This window comes from Sphaerodactylus townsendi, linkage group LG06 (genome assembly GCF_021028975.2).
Source record: "Sphaerodactylus townsendi isolate TG3544 linkage group LG06, MPM_Stown_v2.3, whole genome shotgun sequence".
NCBI classification, from domain to species: Eukaryota; Metazoa; Chordata; class Lepidosauria; order Squamata; family Sphaerodactylidae; genus Sphaerodactylus; species Sphaerodactylus townsendi.
Window position 1 is genome coordinate 53979117 of NC_059430.1, and position 21823 is coordinate 54000939.

At 55.2% G+C, this 21823-nt stretch overlaps 1 protein-coding gene across 1 annotated transcript in view; it reads right to left on the reverse strand.

The window, feature by feature from the left end:
- The window catches only part of OTOGL (otogelin like), a 145599-nt gene extending 124070 nt beyond the window's left edge, over positions 1–21529 (reverse strand). Inside the window, exons 1-5 of the mRNA XM_048501557.1 lie at positions 21394–21529; positions 20738–20774; positions 18540–18588; positions 13309–13375; positions 9840–9938 (exon numbers count right to left, since the gene is read on the reverse strand). Coding sequence (XP_048357514.1) covers positions 9840–9938; positions 13309–13375; positions 18540–18588; positions 20738–20774; positions 21394–21472 — 331 coding nt within the window. The 5' untranslated portion in view covers positions 21473–21529. The remainder of the gene's footprint in view (positions 1–9839; positions 9939–13308; positions 13376–18539; positions 18589–20737; positions 20775–21393) is intronic.
- Positions 21530–21823: the final 294 nt, after the last annotated feature.

A 21823-nucleotide genomic window follows, 5' to 3' on the forward strand; every position in this document is an offset into this window, starting at 1 on the left:
TATTAACTCCCATTGGAAACAATGGGGGATGGGGCACCCCCTTTGGGAGTCCATAACTTTGGACTCCTTGAACCAAACCTCACCAAACTTGGGGAGTAGCATAAGGATAGTCTCCTGATAATGTGCTGAAATTGTGGTGCTGGTATGTCTGAAAATGCACCCCCTGCAGGCACCAATGTCCTGGTTCAAAAAAAATTGGTTGTGGTGGAGGGTCACCATGGGACGGGCATCCAACTGTGGATCAGGTTTTGGCCCAGGCTGCTATGCCAGCTTCCGCTCCAGGGCTGCCCCTTTTGCCGTTACACCCCTGAAACCTAGCCTAAATGCTTATGGTAAAGTTCCATTAATTTCAAAGGTCTTCATGATGTTTTCCCACAAGTACATAGTGGTATGATAACTACTTTTACACTGCAGCTTGATTACTATCAGAAGCTAGGTGGAGCATGCACATCCCACCAAGAAGTGGGATCCAGCAGGTTCTCACAGGTTCCCGAGAGTAGGTTACTAATTATTTGTGTGTGCCGAGAGGGGGTTACTAATTGGTGATTTTGCCACGTGATTTTTGCCTTAGTTACGCCCCTCCTCTCAGCAGTAGCTTGCAGAACTTGAAGCAGTCTAGCAGGAGGTAACCGCGCAAGGCGCATGGCTGCCTGCTTCATGCCTGCGCGCATTTCGCTTCCTCGCTCATACCGACTGAGGCGCAGTGGCTGTGTCTTTGCCACAGCCTCGCCCAGGAATGCCCCACCCCGGAATGCCCGACCACACCCCCGTCGTGCCCCGCCCCGCCCCATTGGCGCTACGCCACAGTTTGAATCCCACCACCATGGGAACCTGTTTCTAAAATTTTTGGATCCCATCACGGATCTCTCCCATTCTGCAGCCATTCCATTGATCACTAATCAGTTACTGGATTCAGTTCAAGATACTGGTTATCAGAAAGCCCCTAATAGCCTTAGACCTATATAACTGCAAGACTATGCAAGACTACTTCTCCTGCTATACTCTGCCACAACAGCTTTCCTTATTTGAGTAAAGTCCTGTGATGGTATAACCCTACAAATGGGTACATTTGGCAACTGCCATACCCCTACATTCTGTTGTGGCTCCCACCTTGTGGATTGGCCTGAGGAAGTCAGCAAGGCTCCCACGCTCCTAACATTCTGTAGATTATGGAAAACAGTTGTTCAGGAGGGCATTTTTACAAATGGATTAGAGCATAGGTGTCAAACTCGCGGCCCTCCAGATGTTATGGACTACAGTTCCCATCATCCCCTGCCAGCATGATGCTGGCAGGGGGTGATGGGAATTGTAGTCCATAATATCTGGAGGGCCACAAGTTTGACACCTGTGGATTAGATGTAGTGATGCACTGCTGACCCAGCAGCACCGTGGTAGAACGTTGGGACGCCAATGGACCTACGGCCTTGCTGGTCGCATCGCATCTCCACTCCTCATCCCCCTATGAGTCACGGGTCATGAACTGTCTGGCTCAGTCACCGGGCGCAGGTTTATCAATGGTCTTGCTCCCCAGGTGAGCACGGATTAGGCCTCAGACGCTTTACGCCCCTCTCAAGATCGCAGCTGCCAGGTGAGATCATGCATCAACATGATGATCTCCAGGTCTGCTCGGTCTCGCCGCCATCTCCCTACCCACCTCCTTTACACTCTGGCCCACAATCGAAACCCTAATAAAAGGTGCCAGAGACCAGCACAGGGAGAGTTGTCAGGATCACGAAATCCCGCTGGCTTCCTGTTGCTGGACGCCTCTGACCACCAGATGAAACCTCCTCCGCCTCTCGCCTATTCCTTAGCTGACGACCCTGCGATGACTAAAGCAAGCTGGTGCCAAACCCGAATCCTTCGTAATCCCTCCACCCTGCTTCACCGGGTCAGCCTGGGGAAGGGCTACGATAATCAAGTCCGCTGGATCGGGCGCATCCAGGGACCACCGCTTCGTGACACGTCAGCTTCTGATCCTCTCGATCGGCGCATCCAGAGACACGCATCCTAGGACACTTCTCATCCGGACGGAACACCGGGTGGAGTATGGGAGCTTGCAAAAGCAGGGCTTATGACAAGCACGTTGATGCTAACCTTAAACTGCCGCTAACGAAATGCGCAGTATGGTCCCCTGTGAAGAGAAGGGGAGCCGCGCAAATTGGTTGAGGAGATTGAAGCTCAAGTGTCCATGCGTACCCAGAGGGGGGACATTGAATCTTAAGCGACTGGGAAAACATCGGGCGCACTTCCTTCTTCGCGACAGAGCCTCGCCAGCCGCCGACATGTCGCCAAGCTACTGACGCGGAGACAATGTTATGTCTTTTCCGCCATCAGCCCGGGCAGACCTATGGCTCCCTTTGCTGCAGGTCACCATCTCGATCGATCTTTCAACACCTTCAATTTCAACCCCGAATTTTCTCTATCCGACTGGAAATTGATTGTCCTCCTTCTGCCCTTGCTCCTTCACCATTCCAAACTCTCCGCTGCCCCTTTGCTTCGAATTACTTTCTCCGCCAGTTTCGCTGCACCTCCGCCAGCGCCATCGCGAATGGCGCTGGCGAAATCGCAGAGAGTCAGATTAGCCACGACATCTGGTAGAAGAAAGAAACCCTGATTAGGAAGACGACATGCCGCATATTCCTGTGACCATTGTGCCCCCATTCCACTTCACAGATACCGAGGGGGAGGATGGCATAGTTCGGGCGGTTAGGCACGTAGTACCACCCCTTGAGCTATAATATCTCCCTCACCGAGCTCCGCAGCTGCGCGGTATGACGCGGGAGTCAACCAGCCCATATGTGTGAGAAGCATGCTCGAGGCAGTCGCTTTAGGAGTCACTTAATCGGTTCCGACGCACTGGAAGACCTTCACTCTTCCGCGATGCTCCTGGAAAGCCCGATTAACAATTTGTGATCTGGGAGAGCGAAGTTCCGCCAGCAATGCCTTTAGCAGGGCAACCGCCTCGCTGCTTCTACACAGCCGCCCAGCTTTACGTGTTTCATGCTTTCGCCAACCCCAACGATCAGATTAGCCCTCTGCCTGAGGCCGACCCCACGGTCAGCGCTACTGAGTGCGCCTATAAGGCATTTATCAAAGTCCCTGCAATGCCGCCAGCCAACCCAGAAAGTTATTCTCCACCATCCTCGCTAAAACCCTAAGCATTCTATGCCGAAGCTTTGTGAACAGGCTCCAGGAGGCCCTCAAGAGGCAGGTTGACAAACGAAAGAGGCCCAGGGCTTGATCCTCCTTAAGCGCTTTGCCAAGGAGAACGCCTCCGCTGAGTGCCGCAGTTTATCACAGGCCTAGGAAGGAACCCCGTAGCTGGCCGACATGCTCAAAGCTTGCCAGGATATCGGGTCTTTCGCCCATCAAGCCAGCCTTCTAGTCGCCGCCTGGCTGCCATGAGGCAGCCCCGGTGACGAAAAGGTGTTTCACCATTGCGGCAAGCTTTCAGGACATTTCCGAGGAATTGTAGGCTGCCCGCGGGGGGGCTTTCCCAACCCTGACGGAGGAGGGTTCCTCTCCCCAGAGGGCGAAGACCCCCAGGAAAGTTCCATAGGGCCGGCGCTTCCCAATGCCCGGCTTTGGGAGGCCTCAGCCTGGCATTCTCCCAGCCCGGAACCAAGATCCGCGACTCTCAAACCTCTTCCCCCGGAGCTCCCCATGAGATCTTCGCTGCTCCAGCTCAGTATAGTGATCCCATCCCCCACGGTGAGCACCATTAGGCTGGTCTTGCCAAAAGCTTCCTCGGCCGCTGAACAGGGGTTGTCTATCATCCCAGGGTCATCGCACTTCATGCACCAGGGAGCCATCCACATCCGCGTATGATTGAACATCCCGGCGAGAAACTGCCAAGTTCACCTGAACACCCTGCTTCTATGTTTCCTCACTTGAGGCTACTCACGGTTCAGCTAATCTAAATCCTCGTTGCATCTCCCCCCCCACGCCTATACTTCCTGCTCTGCTAGCCCCTTCTACCTTTTGGTGTCACCATGCCTCCGCCAGTAAACCGGAGAATGGCATCGCGATTTCAAAATCTCTGCAGAGTCCACAGTCACCGGAATTGCAACAGTGAAAGAAAAGCTGACGGAAGAGGACTGCCGCTTTTGAACTCTTCCCAGAATGCTCCCCAGCCAATCTACAGGACAATGAGGCATGGGAAAAGGAAGATGCTCACACAATGGCTTTTGGCTCGAAAGTCCTTTCGTGAAGAAGAAGCCCCCTTGGCCCTCTCCAGTTGTAAGGTTCAAACTTAGATCTCATAGCCCCCCCCCACCCCCCCCCCCCCCCCCCCCCCCCCCCCCCCCCCTCCCCCCCCCCACCCCCCCCATCCTCACCCCCCCCCCCCCCCCCCCCCCCCCCCCCCCACCCCCCCCCCCCCCCACCCCCCCCCCCCCCCCCCCCCCCCCCCCCCCACCCCCCCCCCCCCCCACCCCCCCCCCCCCCCACCCCCCCCCCCCCCCACCCCCCCCCCCCCCCACCCCCCCCCCCCCCCACCCCCCCCCCCCCCCACCCCCCCCCCCCCCCACCCCCCCCCCCCCCCACCCCCCCCCCCCCCCACCCCCCCCCCCCCCCACCCCCCCCCCCCCCCACCCCCCCCCCCCCCCACCCCCCCCCCCCCCCACCCCCCCCCCCCCCCACCCCCCCCCCCCCCCACCCCCCCCCCCCCCCACCCCCCCCCCCCCCCACCCCCCCCCCCCCCCACCCCCCCCCCCCCCCACCCCCCCCCCCCCCCACCCCCCCCCCCCCCCACCCCCCCCCCCCCCCACCCCCCCCCCCCCCCACCCCCCCCCCCCCCCACCCCCCCCCCCCCCCACCCCCCCCCCCCCCCACCCCCCCCCCCCCCCACCCCCCCCCCCCCCCACCCCCCCCCCCCCCCACCCCCCCCCCCCCCCACCCCCCCCCCCCCCCACCCCCCCCCCCCCCCACCCCCCCCCCCCCCCACCCCCCCCCCCCCCCACCCCCCCCCCCCCCCACCCCCCCCCCCCCCCACCCCCCCCCCCCCCCACCCCCCCCCCCCCCCACCCCCCCCCCCCCCCACCCCCCCCCCCCCCCACCCCCCCCCCCCCCCACCCCCCCCCCCCCCCACCCCCCCCCCCCCCCACCCCCCCCCCCCCCCACCCCCCCCCCCCCCCACCCCCCCCCCCCCCCACCCCCCCCCCCCCCCACCCCCCCCCCCCCCCACCCCCCCCCCCCCCCACCCCCCCCCCCCCCCACCCCCCCCCCCCCCCACCCCCCCCCCCCCCCACCCCCCCCCCCCCCCACCCCCCCCCCCCCCCACCCCCCCCCCCCCCCACCCCCCCCCCCCCCCACCCCCCCCCCCCCCCACCCCCCCCCCCCCCCACCCCCCCCCCCCCCCACCCCCCCCCCCCCCCACCCCCCCCCCCCCCCACCCCCCCCCCCCCCCACCCCCCCCCCCCCCCACCCCCCCCCCCCCCCACCCCCCCCCCCCCCCACCCCCCCCCCCCCCCACCCCCCCCCCCCCCCACCCCCCCCCCCCCCCACCCCCCCCCCCCCCCACCCCCCCCCCCCCCCACCCCCCCCCCCCCCCACCCCCCCCCCCCCCCACCCCCCCCCCCCCCCACCCCCCCCCCCCCCCACCCCCCCCCCCCCCCACCCCCCCCCCCCCCCACCCCCCCCCCCCCCCACCCCCCCCCCCCCCCACCCCCCCCCCCCCCCACCCCCCCCCCCCCCCACCCCCCCCCCCCCCCACCCCCCCCCCCCCCCACCCCCCCCCCCCCCCACCCCCCCCCCCCCCCACCCCCCCCCCCCCCCACCCCCCCCCCCCCCCACCCCCCCCCCCCCCCACCCCCCCCCCCCCCCACCCCCCCCCCCCCCCACCCCCCCCCCCCCCCACCCCCCCCCCCCCCCACCCCCCCCCCCCCCCACCCCCCCCCCCCCCCACCCCCCCCCCCCCCCACCCCCCCCCCCCCCCACCCCCCCCCCCCCCCACCCCCCCCCCCCCCCACCCCCCCCCCCCCCCACCCCCCCCCCCCCCCACCCCCCCCCCCCCCCACCCCCCCCCCCCCCCACCCCCCCCCCCCCCCACCCCCCCCCCCCCCCACCCCCCCCCCCCCCCACCCCCCCCCCCCCCCACCCCCCCCCCCCCCCACCCCCCCCCCCCCCCACCCCCCCCCCCCCCCACCCCCCCCCCCCCCCACCCCCCCCCCCCCCCACCCCCCCCCCCCCCCACCCCCCCCCCCCCCCACCCCCCCCCCCCCCCACCCCCCCCCCCCCCCACCCCCCCCCCCCCCCACCCCCCCCCCCCCCCACCCCCCCCCCCCCCCACCCCCCCCCCCCCCCACCCCCCCCCCCCCCCACCCCCCCCCCCCCCCACCCCCCCCCCCCCCCACCCCCCCCCCCCCCCACCCCCCCCCCCCCCCACCCCCCCCCCCCCCCACCCCCCCCCCCCCCCACCCCCCCCCCCCCCCACCCCCCCCCCCCCCCACCCCCCCCCCCCCCCACCCCCCCCCCCCCCCACCCCCCCCCCCCCCCACCCCCCCCCCCCCCCACCCCCCCCCCCCCCCACCCCCCCCCCCCCCCACCCCCCCCCCCCCCCACCCCCCCCCCCCCCCACCCCCCCCCCCCCCCACCCCCCCCCCCCCCCACCCCCCCCCCCCCCCACCCCCCCCCCCCCCCACCCCCCCCCCCCCCCACCCCCCCCCCCCCCCACCCCCCCCCCCCCCCACCCCCCCCCCCCCCCACCCCCCCCCCCCCCCACCCCCCCCCCCCCCCACCCCCCCCCCCCCCCACCCCCCCCCCCCCCCACCCCCCCCCCCCCCCACCCCCCCCCCCCCCCACCCCCCCCCCCCCCCACCCCCCCCCCCCCCCACCCCCCCCCCCCCCCACCCCCCCCCCCCCCCACCCCCCCCCCCCCCCACCCCCCCCCCCCCCCACCCCCCCCCCCCCCCACCCCCCCCCCCCCCCACCCCCCCCCCCCCCCACCCCCCCCCCCCCCCACCCCCCCCCCCCCCCACCCCCCCCCCCCCCCACCCCCCCCCCCCCCCACCCCCCCCCCCCCCCACCCCCCCCCCCCCCCACCCCCCCCCCCCCCCACCCCCCCCCCCCCCCACCCCCCCCCCCCCCCACCCCCCCCCCCCCCCACCCCCCCCCCCCCCCACCCCCCCCCCCCCCCACCCCCCCCCCCCCCCACCCCCCCCCCCCCCCACCCCCCCCCCCCCCCACCCCCCCCCCCCCCCACCCCCCCCCCCCCCCACCCCCCCCCCCCCCCACCCCCCCCCCCCCCCACCCCCCCCCCCCCCCACCCCCCCCCCCCCCCACCCCCCCCCCCCCCCACCCCCCCCCCCCCCCACCCCCCCCCCCCCCCACCCCCCCCCCCCCCCACCCCCCCCCCCCCCCACCCCCCCCCCCCCCCACCCCCCCCCCCCCCCACCCCCCCCCCCCCCCACCCCCCCCCCCCCCCACCCCCCCCCCCCCCCACCCCCCCCCCCCCCCACCCCCCCCCCCCCCCACCCCCCCCCCCCCCCACCCCCCCCCCCCCCCACCCCCCCCCCCCCCCACCCCCCCCCCCCCCCACCCCCCCCCCCCCCCACCCCCCCCCCCCCCCACCCCCCCCCCCCCCCACCCCCCCCCCCCCCCACCCCCCCCCCCCCCCACCCCCCCCCCCCCCCACCCCCCCCCCCCCCCACCCCCCCCCCCCCCCACCCCCCCCCCCCCCCACCCCCCCCCCCCCCCACCCCCCCCCCCCCCCACCCCCCCCCCCCCCCACCCCCCCCCCCCCCCACCCCCCCCCCCCCCCACCCCCCCCCCCCCCCACCCCCCCCCCCCCCCACCCCCCCCCCCCCCCACCCCCCCCCCCCCCCACCCCCCCCCCCCCCCACCCCCCCCCCCCCCCACCCCCCCCCCCCCCCACCCCCCCCCCCCCCCACCCCCCCCCCCCCCCACCCCCCCCCCCCCCCACCCCCCCCCCCCCCCACCCCCCCCCCCCCCCACCCCCCCCCCCCCCCACCCCCCCCCCCCCCCACCCCCCCCCCCCCCCACCCCCCCCCCCCCCCACCCCCCCCCCCCCCCACCCCCCCCCCCCCCCACCCCCCCCCCCCCCCACCCCCCCCCCCCCCCACCCCCCCCCCCCCCCACCCCCCCCCCCCCCCACCCCCCCCCCCCCCCACCCCCCCCCCCCCCCACCCCCCCCCCCCCCCACCCCCCCCCCCCCCCACCCCCCCCCCCCCCCACCCCCCCCCCCCCCCACCCCCCCCCCCCCCCACCCCCCCCCCCCCCCACCCCCCCCCCCCCCCACCCCCCCCCCCCCCCACCCCCCCCCCCCCCCACCCCCCCCCCCCCCCACCCCCCCCCCCCCCCACCCCCCCCCCCCCCCACCCCCCCCCCCCCCCACCCCCCCCCCCCCCCACCCCCCCCCCCCCCCACCCCCCCCCCCCCCCACCCCCCCCCCCCCCCACCCCCCCCCCCCCCCACCCCCCCCCCCCCCCACCCCCCCCCCCCCCCACCCCCCCCCCCCCCCACCCCCCCCCCCCCCCACCCCCCCCCCCCCCCACCCCCCCCCCCCCCCACCCCCCCCCCCCCCCACCCCCCCCCCCCCCCACCCCCCCCCCCCCCCACCCCCCCCCCCCCCCACCCCCCCCCCCCCCCACCCCCCCCCCCCCCCACCCCCCCCCCCCCCCACCCCCCCCCCCCCCCACCCCCCCCCCCCCCCACCCCCCCCCCCCCCCACCCCCCCCCCCCCCCACCCCCCCCCCCCCCCACCCCCCCCCCCCCCCACCCCCCCCCCCCCCCACCCCCCCCCCCCCCCACCCCCCCCCCCCCCCACCCCCCCCCCCCCCCACCCCCCCCCCCCCCCACCCCCCCCCCCCCCCACCCCCCCCCCCCCCCACCCCCCCCCCCCCCCACCCCCCCCCCCCCCCACCCCCCCCCCCCCCCACCCCCCCCCCCCCCCCCCCCCCCCCCCCCCCCCCCCCCCCCCCCCCCACCCCCCCCCCCCCCTACCCCTCCCCCCCCCCACCCCCCCCCCCTCCCGCCCCCCCCCCCCCCTCCCCCCCCCCCCCCCTCCTCACTCCCCCCCTCTCCCACCCCCCCCTCCCCCCACCCCCCCCCCCCCCCCCCCCCCCCCCCCCACCCCCCCGCCCCCCCCCCCCCACCCCCCACCCCCTCACCCCCCCCCCCACCCCCCCATCTCCCCCCCCCCCCCCCCACCCCACCACCCCCACACCCCCCCCACCCCCCCCCCCCCACCCCCCCCCCCCCCCCACCCCCCCCACACCACCCCCCCCCCCCCCCCCCCCCACCCCCACCCCCCCACCTCTGATTCAGTGTTCAACCAGCTACACACAACTGACTTACCATCACCACATTTTAAAAGCTTCCATCTGTGTAAATCAGACCTTACTCTAAGATGAATATGATTAAAATTGGTCTAGTGTGTTGATGGAGGAAATAGCTGCCATATGCAAAACTGTATGCCAAGTTCTAGTCAAAACTAAGATCTGAACCACAATCACCAATTGGGAGCAATTGCAAATGTAATACAAGTTCTAACATTTTAACAAAACAACTATTCATATCTTGACTTAATTGGTATGTGTCTGTGTGCATCAAGTCACAGCTGACTTATGCCAACCCCATGGGATTTTCAAGGCAAGAAACCTTTCAGAGGTGGTTTGCCATTGCCTTCCTCCATGCAGGCTGAGAGAGTTTGGAGACAACTGTTTGGAGAATGGCCCAGCATCATCCAGCAGGCTTCATGTGGAGGTCTAGGGAATCAAACCCAGTCCTCCAGAAACGAGTCTGCTGTTCTTTACCACTACGCTATACTGACTGTCTCATCTTAATAGGACACTAATAACATTAATAACAATGATACTTACCAATTTGGCACCTTTCACCTTGTGCCTGAAATGTTTCACAGTCACATACTCCAGCATCTGTGCAAACAGCTCCATTAAGGCATTCTTGAGAGCAAGAACCTACATAGCAAAAACAGCCAGTTGTTCAAGAATTAGAGTTCTCTCAGAAATGAAATGCATAGGCCCATGCAACAACAGTCGCAAATGCCAAAACCAACTCTATCCATCTGAGCAATCTATTACATTTTTATCTCCCTGCCGCCCCCCCCCCCCCGTCCCTGCCCCCTTCACAGAGCTCAGAGCTCCTGACATGGATCTCACTTTCGCTTTTTTATCCACACAACAATTCTATGAGCCAGATTAGGCTGAAAGAGTGTGTTCAGCCTAAATTCACTACCAAAAAGAACTTCATGGCAGATTAAGGACTGGAACCTAGAGCTCTAACCATTACTCCACATTAGTGTGCTGGTGTAACCCCCACAGCTCCATGAATGGGTTGGCCCGGAATGGAAGGATCTAGTAAGGGGGTGGAGACTCGAGAGGCTTCTTGAGTAGTAAGAAGCAAGCGCTACCAGACTTGGACCTTGATTTTCTATAAGCCCGTAACACCTTATTAAGGTAATTTCAAGCTTCTTCGGAACTACTGGGAAGGTAGTTGTTTTATGGCCATGTTGTAAATGCTGGAGTTTATTGTTTTAGGGTTTTCTTTTGTGGTTGTAATGGGTGAGAGTTCTCCTGGAGACCTTTCATCAGCAAACCTGTTCATCAAGCCCTTGGAGTCTTCGCGGAGCCAGCCAACTTGCAAAAGAAGATTTGGACTTGAGAGATCAGATGACTGATAGACGGACTTGAAATATTAGGAGGATGATAGCAACCCTTGGTCTTGAAGTACTGCCCCTACCAGAACCCTTGGCCAAGCCGAGAGTTACAAATGGCTCAAACTGAGCGTGGGGCTTGATATTGCAAGTATAAATTGCTTCTGCAATGCAAACAGCAAGTTGGGGGCTTGATCCCCATATAACTGTTTTGTGACAAGTTCGCTATATGAATTTGTATTAATATGATTCTGCTTGGCAGTAGCACAGCGATAGATTCCAGTTGCAACCCCCCATCCCTTCTTAGGGTGGAAACTGCTTTGCTGAATTTGCAAAATGATTGCTGGAAAGTTTTGAGAACTTCCAGTGCAGCTAAGTTTGGAACAGTTGGAAATCCTTGGTATGAAAGACAATGTTCTGCACCAGATGCACCAAATGTGGTTCCTCCACAGGAGTCTCTGGGGAAATCATTGTGCAATGATTTCAAAAGTTGTATTGCAACTACTGTCGGGACGACAGAATTTTAGGGGAGAATGTAACCCCCATGCCCAGAATGTAGCTGGGCTCCAGAATGGGTTGACCCAGTAAGGGGGTGGAGACCTCGGAGCAGCAGAGAGGCTGCAAGTGAGCTTCAGAAGGCCAGGCTAAAGGCTACCAGACTTGGACCTTGATTTCTATAAGCCCTTAACACCTCAGCAATTTCATTGCTAGAACTACTGGGAAGGTAGTTGTTGTTTTGCTATGTTGTAAATGTTGGAGGCTTATTGTTTCAGGGTTGTGGTTGTAATGGGTGAGAGTTCTCCTGGAGACCTTCATCATGTTGCAACCTGTTCATCAAGCCCTTGGAGTCTTCAGGAGCCAGCCAACTTGCAAAGAAGATTTGGACTTGGCAATATCAGTAGACTGTAAATAGAAGGACTTGAAATGCAACCTGAACAGGACCTTGAATTGTAACGTTAAATGTTGATGTTTTAAAAGTGTTAATTGTACAGAAAAGTAAACCATTTTGTTGTTTAAAAATTGTTGTTGCAACTCATTCCAAGTACTGCCCCACAGAACCCACAAGCTGAGGTTACACTGGCTCAAACTTTGACTTCACTGGATGTCCTTAAACAAGCCACTATCCCGTTGGCACCACCGCCCCCCCCCCCCCCCCGCCCCCGCACTCAGCAATGTGTGGTTTAATAGCTTACATTGCTAGACTACTGTAAATATTACTGAGATGATTTTGGATTCTGAAATGCACTATAAAAATTCTAAGAGAAAGTATTATTAAAAAGTGAAAGGCTGCATTTAAATTTAATGCTAGGAAAGACACTGCTGCCCCCCCCCCCCCAATACTGACTGGTAGGCAAAAAGGGGGGGCAAGGAAACTCTTTTAAAATGGCCATAGAACAGTGGTTCTCAACCTTCCTAATGCCGCAACCTTTTAATACAGTCCTCATGTTGTGGTGACCCCCAACCCTAACATTTATCCATTTTACAGATGGAGAACACTGATGCAGAGAGTCTTAGGCAACCCCTGTGAAAGGGTCGTTCGACCCCCCAAAGGGGTCCCGACCCCCAGGTTGAGAACCACTGCCATAGAAGACGCAGCCACTGACTGATCTGGGATCTGGCCTACCTAAAACCTATGAGGAATTTGGACCAGGATGCACATTGAAGAGAAAAAAATAAGATTTAACCCATCAGACCCTACACATTTCAAGCAACATAAAACATTTTGAAATCAGAATATAAAACATTTCCTGCAGGATGTCCACATAGTTTTTTGCTCAAAACATTTGGAAAACATTTTATTTTATTTGGAAAATGCTAAACTAGCGACTTTTTATCTGGAATGTTTTCAAAACATTTCCTTTTTGCTGTGCAGGGAACATTTTATTTTTCCCACCCAACTGTAAAGAGCTCTGACTTTCATTTTTGCTGCTTTTGTGCCACTGCTGATTCTCCTTATTGTCCGCCATTTGCAGAGTTTTTCCCAGGGACATCAGGTCTAGGCTACATTCCACTGATTTAAGTAAATGAATGAACTCAGCTTTGCTTGCCAATTTTGGCAATATGTTGTTTCTCCCTTTAAAAGTTTTCGGTGATGTATCTTTGAAGTTTTCAAGACTGCATATGAGGATAATTCTCATATTGAGTCTTTGATTTGCCACTGAAAATTTTAGTCTAGATTCAACCCATAAAACAGGTTGGGAAACTCGGAGATTTGGGGATGGAACCTGGGAAGGACAGGGACCACAGCAGTGTACAAGGCCACAAAGTCCATCCTCCAGAGCATCCATTTTCTCCAGAGGAACTGTTCAGTGTAGTCTGCAGTTGAGCTGTAATTCTGGGGGATCCCTAGGTCCCACCTGGAAGCTAGCATTCCTACATGGAGATTATGGGGGCTGGTAAGCTGTGTTATCTGATTCCTGACAGGGAATTTACTTTTTATCGTTTTAGCCTTAAGGTTCTAGAGACGCTGGAAAGTATTCTTACATCAGAATAGTGAACATGGAAATACAAAGATTGTAATTTAAAGGCTTGTTGGAAGGAATTACATAAACAGGAAAATATGCAATCATGTGCATGAGCGTGCATTAAAAATCCAAAATATGCATGAAAAATGTGGATCATTTTACCAATATTTTTAAAAAGTAAAAGAGGCAACGATATTTTACAGTACTTACCTCCTGATGAATTTTGATCCTGAGAAAAGGACTCATTAACACGAGCCTCAGAAGAAACTTCTGCAATCTATCAGGGAAACAAAAGCATAGTGTTCATGCCTCTCTAACAGCATAATCCTAAAAATAATGAACTAGGAGTAAGTCCCATTAAATGGACTTTCATGGGATTCTGAGTAGACCTGCTCAGGATTGCTTTCTAACCTTGCATCCAACAATGGATAAATGGAAACATAAATGCTGCTTGTGCAAGATTTTGTGCAGTTATATATTATAGCATCCAGATATTGGTTGTATGGGATTTTATGGATTTTGTGCAAGCAGATACACAAGTGGATACACAACAAATTTGATTTAGCAGAAACAGTTATCATAATCTTTTTCTCTCATTTCTGCTTACATAAGAGCTCTAGCATAACCAGAAATTTTGCATTACAGCCAATCCTACTGAATGCATGGAAGTGGGGGGGGGGGAGCAGGGATGGCACCTCCACAGCTGTACCACCTCTATAGGAGTTTCAGGCAGTGCAGGAAACCAGAAAAACAGCAGCAATCTCCAGCCCCCCTGCAAACCCCTTATGCAGGCCAATGGACTACACCACACTTTCAGCTGATACAAGTCTACACCAACCAAAGGGAGTGTTTCTGGGCTGAAAGGCCACAGGAACCCAACTACAGTTGTCTCCACCCCCTGGAATGCCCCCACCAGTGCTGGCACAGGTGCAGGAGTGGTAGTGCCCTTCTCACTGGCATTTACACCAGTGTGCCCTCACACCACTTCTACAACTCTTTTGCCCCTCTCATGTGGATTGCACAGTTAGTAATACAAATCAATGCACAGATTGTAAACCTTTGGGGGTAGGGCGGTTTACCAAATCAAATCAAATCAAATAAATAAATAAATAAATAAATAAATTGAGATTAAGATTTCTTTTTAATGAAGTAAATTATCTAGAATTTTCCTAAAGATCATATGCCAGGGAGTTCCAAAACTCTTGATTATTTTAACAATGAACACATTGAAAAAATTCAAAATTCAGGAAAATAGCAACTACAAAAACTAAGCAGTACTGAAAAGAAACATACATATATTATATAGTACAATTTCTATTGTATTTTATATTTGAAATATATATTGGACATGTCCTGGAAATTGACTTGGGAGTTATTTTTTCTGGTGCATTGTTGTATTTATGAAAAAAAAAAATATTTCAGAAATACATTTCTTGATAATGAAAACAACAACAAGTTGCAGAGGGTGGAAACAACCCAACTAGAAAATCTTTGAGAATAGACACATATCCTTTTATAGCAAGGGTTATAACAGTTCATCTTCTTTTTGGAAATCAGCAGACTTATCAGTCTTAAATGACAATATCTGCAGTATACCAGACATGTTCACACTTCCTTCACAAAGGACACAGATAGGTTTACATCCAAGTAAGACAAAATGTGGATATGACTTTGAGAAAGAAGGAAATGCAAAGGACAACCTTGTCCTAGCATGTTTGCTCAAACGCCAGATTATAAAATAGGGCTAACTCTCCCCCACCCCCCCGAGATCACCCTTATTATTTTCTTCAAGAGGCAATTGGTTTCTTAATTGGATAGGTTTCAGTTTTGGAGAGAGGGGGGGAAAGATGTGCTCTTCTTCAAGAAAGTTCTGACTTTTGTGTAACCTGATTGGGTACTGGATGATTAACTGATGTGGCCAGCTAGAAGTATAAATTAGTTTCATTCATATTATCGATTTTCTTTCCTTTGCCTATGCTTTGCCTCTACTTCACTTGAGGAACTTCGTATATGGACTAAAAACTTCTATTATATTTTCTTTGTAAGTATACTTTCTAGTAAGTAAGCTTCAGTTTGGTTGCTTTATTGTGTATCTGAAATGCACTTTATGATTTTATGTTCAGTGTATATTTTTGAAATCTTCATTTTACAACCTTTCTTTTAATAAAAATATAAAAATTCAGTTTTGTGTCTTGGAAGACTGGTTTAGAATCCAGGGCTCAACATTGCTGCCACTGAAAGACTGAGTTAGGTCTTTGACACTGTCACCTGGAGATCAGTTTTAATTCAGGGCTGTCTCCAGTCCTCAGCTGGAAGTTGGCAACACCAATTCCCCTGGAGGAAATGGCTGCTTTAGTCTAGGGCATTATACCCTTCTGAGGTCCCAATCTTCTTCAAATCTCACACTCCCCAGCCTCCACCTCCCAAATCTCCAAGAATTTTCCAACGGACTTGGCAGTACTATTCCCTTCCCAAGTTCCCACCCAACAGCCACCCTACCTTTATCTGCCCCTCTGACTTAAATTTTCTATCTCCTCCCCTCTGATGCCACTATCTTGGAAACTAGAGTCTTTCTCCACAGTGGGGACCAAATCAGCTTATATTAGTCTCCTCTCCCCATTCTCATCTGCACAATTAACCCTGTGAGGTAGGTTAGGCTGAAAGTATGTGACAGGCACAAAATCACACAGCAAGTTTCCACAGCAAAATGAGAATTTGAATCTTGGTCTCTCAGAAGCGCTAAACTATTACTCCACAGTGTCTTTTATAGGGTGGCTGCTGTTGAACAGTGGCAAGCTGCCAGGCCTAGTTGAGTCATGAAAGTCAGATGGTATCAACTCATCCAAAGGTTGTTGACAGGCCTAGAGTTGCCAACCTTCAGGTGGGACCTGAAGATCTCCAAGAATTATGACCATACTCCAGACAACAGAGATCTCTGATCCTGGAGAAAATCGTTGCTCTGGAAAGTGGAATCTGTAGCCTTATACCCTGCTGAGGCCTCTTCCCTCCCCAACTCTGCCCTTTCAGACTTTACCACAAAATTTCTAGGAATTTCCTAACCTGGAGCTGGCAACCCTAGCCAGACCTCCCCTCAGTAAGTCTTCCCTAAAAGGCCAAAATAAGACTTCAGTGGGTTCTGCCTTCTTCCCCTTCCTTTTACCTTCAGAAGGAAGACTGAAATCTGTGGTTGCCTAGCAACAGTCACGGAGGGAATCCATTGCTTAAACCTATGGGTGCTTCTTTTATCATTTTCAGGTTTTTAAATTCCTAATGCCTTTTTAAAGATTTCAGACTTTTCTACAAACCTGGAGTCACTTCTCAAGTTTGAAGAAAGATTTGTCTTGCTCAGTCACAGCTTCAGTCACCAGATTCAAGTATCCAAAGATACTTGACTTCGTTATTAGAATATAAGACAAGCGCAGACCCTCAAAGAACTTGTGGAAACAACTGTCCCATTCCCACATCTTTCCTTATTTCCGTCTCCCATAATTAATTAATTAATTAATTAATTCTTTCTCTCTCTCTCTCTCTCCCCAAGGCCCCACTCTTCTTAGTTTATGTATACCTGTTTTTCTCTTTTTATCCTTCTCACTACATCTACAGGCACTTTCTTTCTCTCTTCCATGCCTACTGCCACTCCTCTCTCTCTATCTCTTTATCCCTCTCTCCCATGCCTACTGTAACTTTTCTCTCTCTTCCCCAACCTATTATTCTCTCCCAACACTTATTTTGTTCCTACAATGCTGCCAGGATGGCTGCAGCTCCGAGCCCTCATACACACAAAGGATAACACTGCCCGGTCCACCACAGCTCCCAGGCTGTGCCTCACCTGAGAGGTGAAACTGCTGGAAGAGAGAGACTCAGATTCCTGAAGCATCATGGACTGAGGAATTCGAATTAGACACCCTCATGAAGGAAAATAATGGGGTTATTAAGAGAGCTAAAAATATAACATTGGCTTTTGGAGCAAGCCTATGCAGGTCTACTCAAAAGAAAGTCCCATGTTATTCAACTGGGCTTACTCCCAGGAAAGTGTTCTTAGATTTGCAGCCTTAATGTAGCTTTGGTCAGTGGATCATGTTTTGAAGAAGAAATGCATTTCTACATGGTAAGAATATATAGTTTATGATTTCTCAGTGGTGATACAGTCACCAAATACAATGGATTGTATTTATGAGATAGGAAAATTGGTTGCAGTTGGAAAAATTGTTGAAGAGTATTTTGCCAGTGCAATCTTAAGACCACACTCTGCCACTTTAAGGCAACTTCAGTATCATTCTGATCAGAACTGATTAGGACTGCAATATTGACCCTGTACATTTTTGGGAGGGGTGGTACTGTATTGATGTTTATGGCATTCTCTATTTCTGAAGTTATTGCAACTTTCATTCTTACTACAGTCAGAAAACAGGGAAGGTATTATCCTTTTTTTCCACCAGAATCTTTTGCTTTTCCTGCTCAAACCGAGTTTGATTCCCCACTGTTCCGCTTGAGCTGTGGAGGCTTATCTGGGGAATTCAGATTAGTCTGTGCACTCCAACACACGCCAGCTGGGTGACCTTGGGCTAGTCACAGTTCTTCTGAGCTTTCTCAGCCCCAGCTATCTCACAGGGTGTTGGTGGGGGGAGGAGACTGTCTGCCCCTTTGAGTCTCCTTACAGGACATAAATCCAATTCCTCCTCCTTCTTCAAATTCATATAAGATCGAATTCTTTTATAGAGAAGACTTCCTGGTAGGAATTAAGATATGACCCCATGGCTAGGTAGTCGCTGGAATTTCATGTACCTGCCTGGATTTCATGTACAACCTGGATTATGTTCTCTGGCTAGACTTGTTTGCATACAGTGAAACATGTGCACCTCAGTGAAGGCTATTTGATCCCTATTCTTTTGGGGAGAAAAGGGAACTATACATTAAAACCACATGACAAAGGTAACGTCTGCTGCTGGACTTCAGATATCTCAAGCGAAGTGAGGCACTGGACCAGGGGGAATAGTTTTCACAAGTACAAACTCTATCCTGGGAACCTGTTGTAAAGCTCAGTCAAAGCTGTCACAATAGGGTCATCATTTGAAAAACAGCTCATCTACTGTTTCATGGTTGTGCTATTTGCCAAGTACTAACAAAATTCCGAGCCTTTTTGTTTGCTCTCATGGAAAGAGATAATAGTGAAAGACCCCTTTTTCCACTTGATGTGCGTCAGTTTGTTGGGGCAATTAATTCAAGAAGTGATTTGCAAAGAATGAATGAATGAATGTGGGTTTGCATTTTGAGAGTTGCAGGAAAACAGGTAAGGAAAAGCTATTCCACCTCACCCCTGACTTGCTATCACCATTTCCATTCTGCTTTACAAAGACTTCATTGTGAGGATAGCAAACTCCCCTTGCAACCAGTAGGAGTGGGCATGTGGGTTTTTCCCTTTCTTTTGAGGTATAACCTACCTTAGCTGCTAAGAGATCTCTTTTGGGACGAATCGCATGAAAGTCGTTTCTAGAAGAAAACAAAAAGAATCTTGTACAATCAAAGGGCTGGAGGCAACCTGAATAAACAAGGGTGGGGTGTTTTGGCTCTGATTTCTCTCACTTTATCAAAGCACTTTTCTTGGATTAACTCTTTTTCACATTGCTCCACTCCCCCCTTTATACCTCCCTTATTAAGCACCTTATTAAGCTCCCTTATTAATCACCAGATACACTGAGGTCTACAGAAAAAAAAGATGAAAGTATGACAGTTTTCAGATGTCTAAAAAGGAATACTTTTCTATTTCAAATGAAGATGAACATCACCCCAAATCAGCTGAAAGTCATGAGCACATAGAACCCTACATGAATCGGCAATTACATCTTCTTCCCTAGGTGAATGGGCAATTACATCTGTGATTAGGGACGTCAGCCTTTAGGTGGGACCAGGGGACCTTCTGAAATTACAGCTCATGTCTTGTTAGCCCCTGAAGAAAATGGATGCTTGGAAGATGGACTCTATGGCATTGTATCCCATTGAGGTCCTCGTCCTCCCCAGGCTGCATCCCCAAATCCCCATCAGTTTCCCAGCCTGGATCTGACAACCCTACCCCCCATCCTCTGCTGGCAGCCAAGGTGAACCTGGCAACCCTATCTGCCTATGCAACTCTTCTGTTTAATTCACCATCAGGAGTTAAACAGGTATAATGTTCATTAAAGATTCTAATTAGCGCCCATCAGGTATTTGGAATGGGAAGTGAAGACTACTTCTACATCTCCACTGAATAACTGATCAGAACTGACCAGAGCTAAATATGAAAACCAGACTGCTGCATGAATGCAGGATTGGATGGTGCCCCTAAAAACAAGTGAAATAAGTTGCTTATTGTGCAGGTATACTCTATGAGGGATGCTTCTTAGGCAAAGTATAAACTGGGTGGTTTAGCAGGCCCCACCCAATGTTGTTTCTGTGAAAGTATTGCTAAAATGGTGCAATATGAAAATATACATGTTTTGCAGGATAAAATGACAGGGAATGATCAAGTGCACAAGTGGTCACACTTTTCAAAGTATACGTTAACTGGGAGGGGCTGTGGCTGAGTGGTAGAGCATGTTCTCTGTATGCAGATGTTCCCAGGTTCTGTCCTTGGTAGCTCCAGTTTAAAGGCTCAGAAAGCAGGTGATAGGAAAGACCTGTGCCTGAGACTTAGAGAGCCACTGTCAGTTAGAGAAGACAATACTGACTTATTAGGCCAAATGTCTGATTCATGCAGCTTCATGTAAACTCCCTTGGAGACTGATTTTTGTTTTTAGAAATGGCATGCTAATTAGTATGTTATAGTTCAAATGTCATTTGTTGTATCTCCCACTATATCTCCCACTATAACCTACCATCAATGTTTTCACACTTCTGCACACTTCTAATATGTTGATATTAGAAACAACTTCCCACAGAAGTTATTATTAAAGGAACAGAATGGATGGTTTCAAGATTCAGAATAACTGTTACTAATTTCCTGAACATAAACTGATGCCTAGATCATCTTTATCAGAAACAGCATTCTCCATATGGGCTTTCTTACCCATGCCTAAGAACAAATGAGGATAATTAAACATTCATAGATTTGGTGAGATGTTAAAATTCATAGATGTGGTGAGATGTTACACTTTGCTTGTATTGTCGAAGGCTTTCACAGCCGTATTCAACTGGTTCTGGTGGGTTTTCCGGGCTGTGTGGCTGTGGTCTGGTGGTCACCTGACCACAGTCACACAGCTCGGAAAAGCCACCAGAACCAACACTTGGTTATGTGCACCAAAAAGACTACTTCCTAAAAAAGTACAAATCAAACTGAAATATCCGAGAATATATCCGAGAATCAGTTTAAAATATTACAATTTTAACTTGCTCTTTTTAATGCAACGTTTTTTGTTCCAGTTCAATCCAGTTCAAACATATCAAAAACACATTATTTCAAACGGTATATTGCATTTTATGCTCACACAATACAGGAATGTTTTCTTTATTTAAGAAATGCATTTTGGCTGATCCTTAATTCTTCTTCTAAAAATCAAATTCTTAAGATCATCTTTTTTCTTAAAACATCCAGTGAATCAGCGTAATGTTATGCAGTTTGGCTGTATGTACTAACATATAACTGAAATGATGAATGCAGACTCACCGTGGAGTTTTCAAAAGAGAGAATTCACAAACAGATCCTATTAGATAAAAGAAGGCAGAACAAATTTCAGTCTCTTTATCCTTTTCTGTGGACTTCACCCCAAAGACCAACACACTACTGTGTACTTTTGAAAACAAAAACACTAAAGACTCATTCCAGTTAAATACTTTTCAAATAAAGATGGAAATTATTTATCTATTTGATTTGTCTGCATTTCCAACTTTACTTACCTAGCAGAGGCTAGTCCTATGAAAAGACTGAAGCTTTGAAATATAATAGTTTTGCGCTCAGGGCTCTCCCACTACCAAACACATTAAACTATCCAGAGTACTACTATTAATGTGACAGATGAATATTTCAACAACAGGTAAGAATTATTCTATAGTAAGTCAAATATTAATGGTCCCTACGTAAAAGCTCAGGAAAAAAATTATCAGAAAGACTACAAAAAAGTCTTGTTTTTAAACCAAAATGTTTCTTTAGACAGCATTTTAAAAGCTTCAAAATCATCATAGACAGAACACACATTCTTTGTTTTAACCGACTTTTAAACAGAAATAAATAGTAGATTCAAAAGAAAGGAAAAATGCAACTCTGCTGAATGAAATACTTTAAATATGAATAACGTAGCAAAACAAAAAATGAAAAATCCTTACCTTTTAAGGAAAACAGCAGAAAGTGAACACAAATTATGTTCCACGGTATCATGAAATTGACTTTTCTCACAATGTTCATTTCAATCTAGCTTCCCTAAATGGAAAGTATCCAGATTGTTTCCCTTAACTATGATGACATCTTAACAGTGAATGTTCTTCAGGGTTCTTTGCAAATTTGCTAAGTGAAGTTAAAAAAAAGGATAAACAAGTAATATGGAGTTTCCTTGTTGCCGTCAGGTCTGTTTGCTCTTTGGAAATGCTGCATGCAACGTTTTGGCTGGAGTTCTCTCATTAGTAATGCATGGTAGCTCCTTACCTGAGTCAGTATTAGTTACACAAGAACAGACGTTCCAACTTCTCTTTAGGACTGAATCAAACCTTTATAGTGCTTGGGGACAGTGGCACAGAAAAAAATCTCTCTATCCCATCA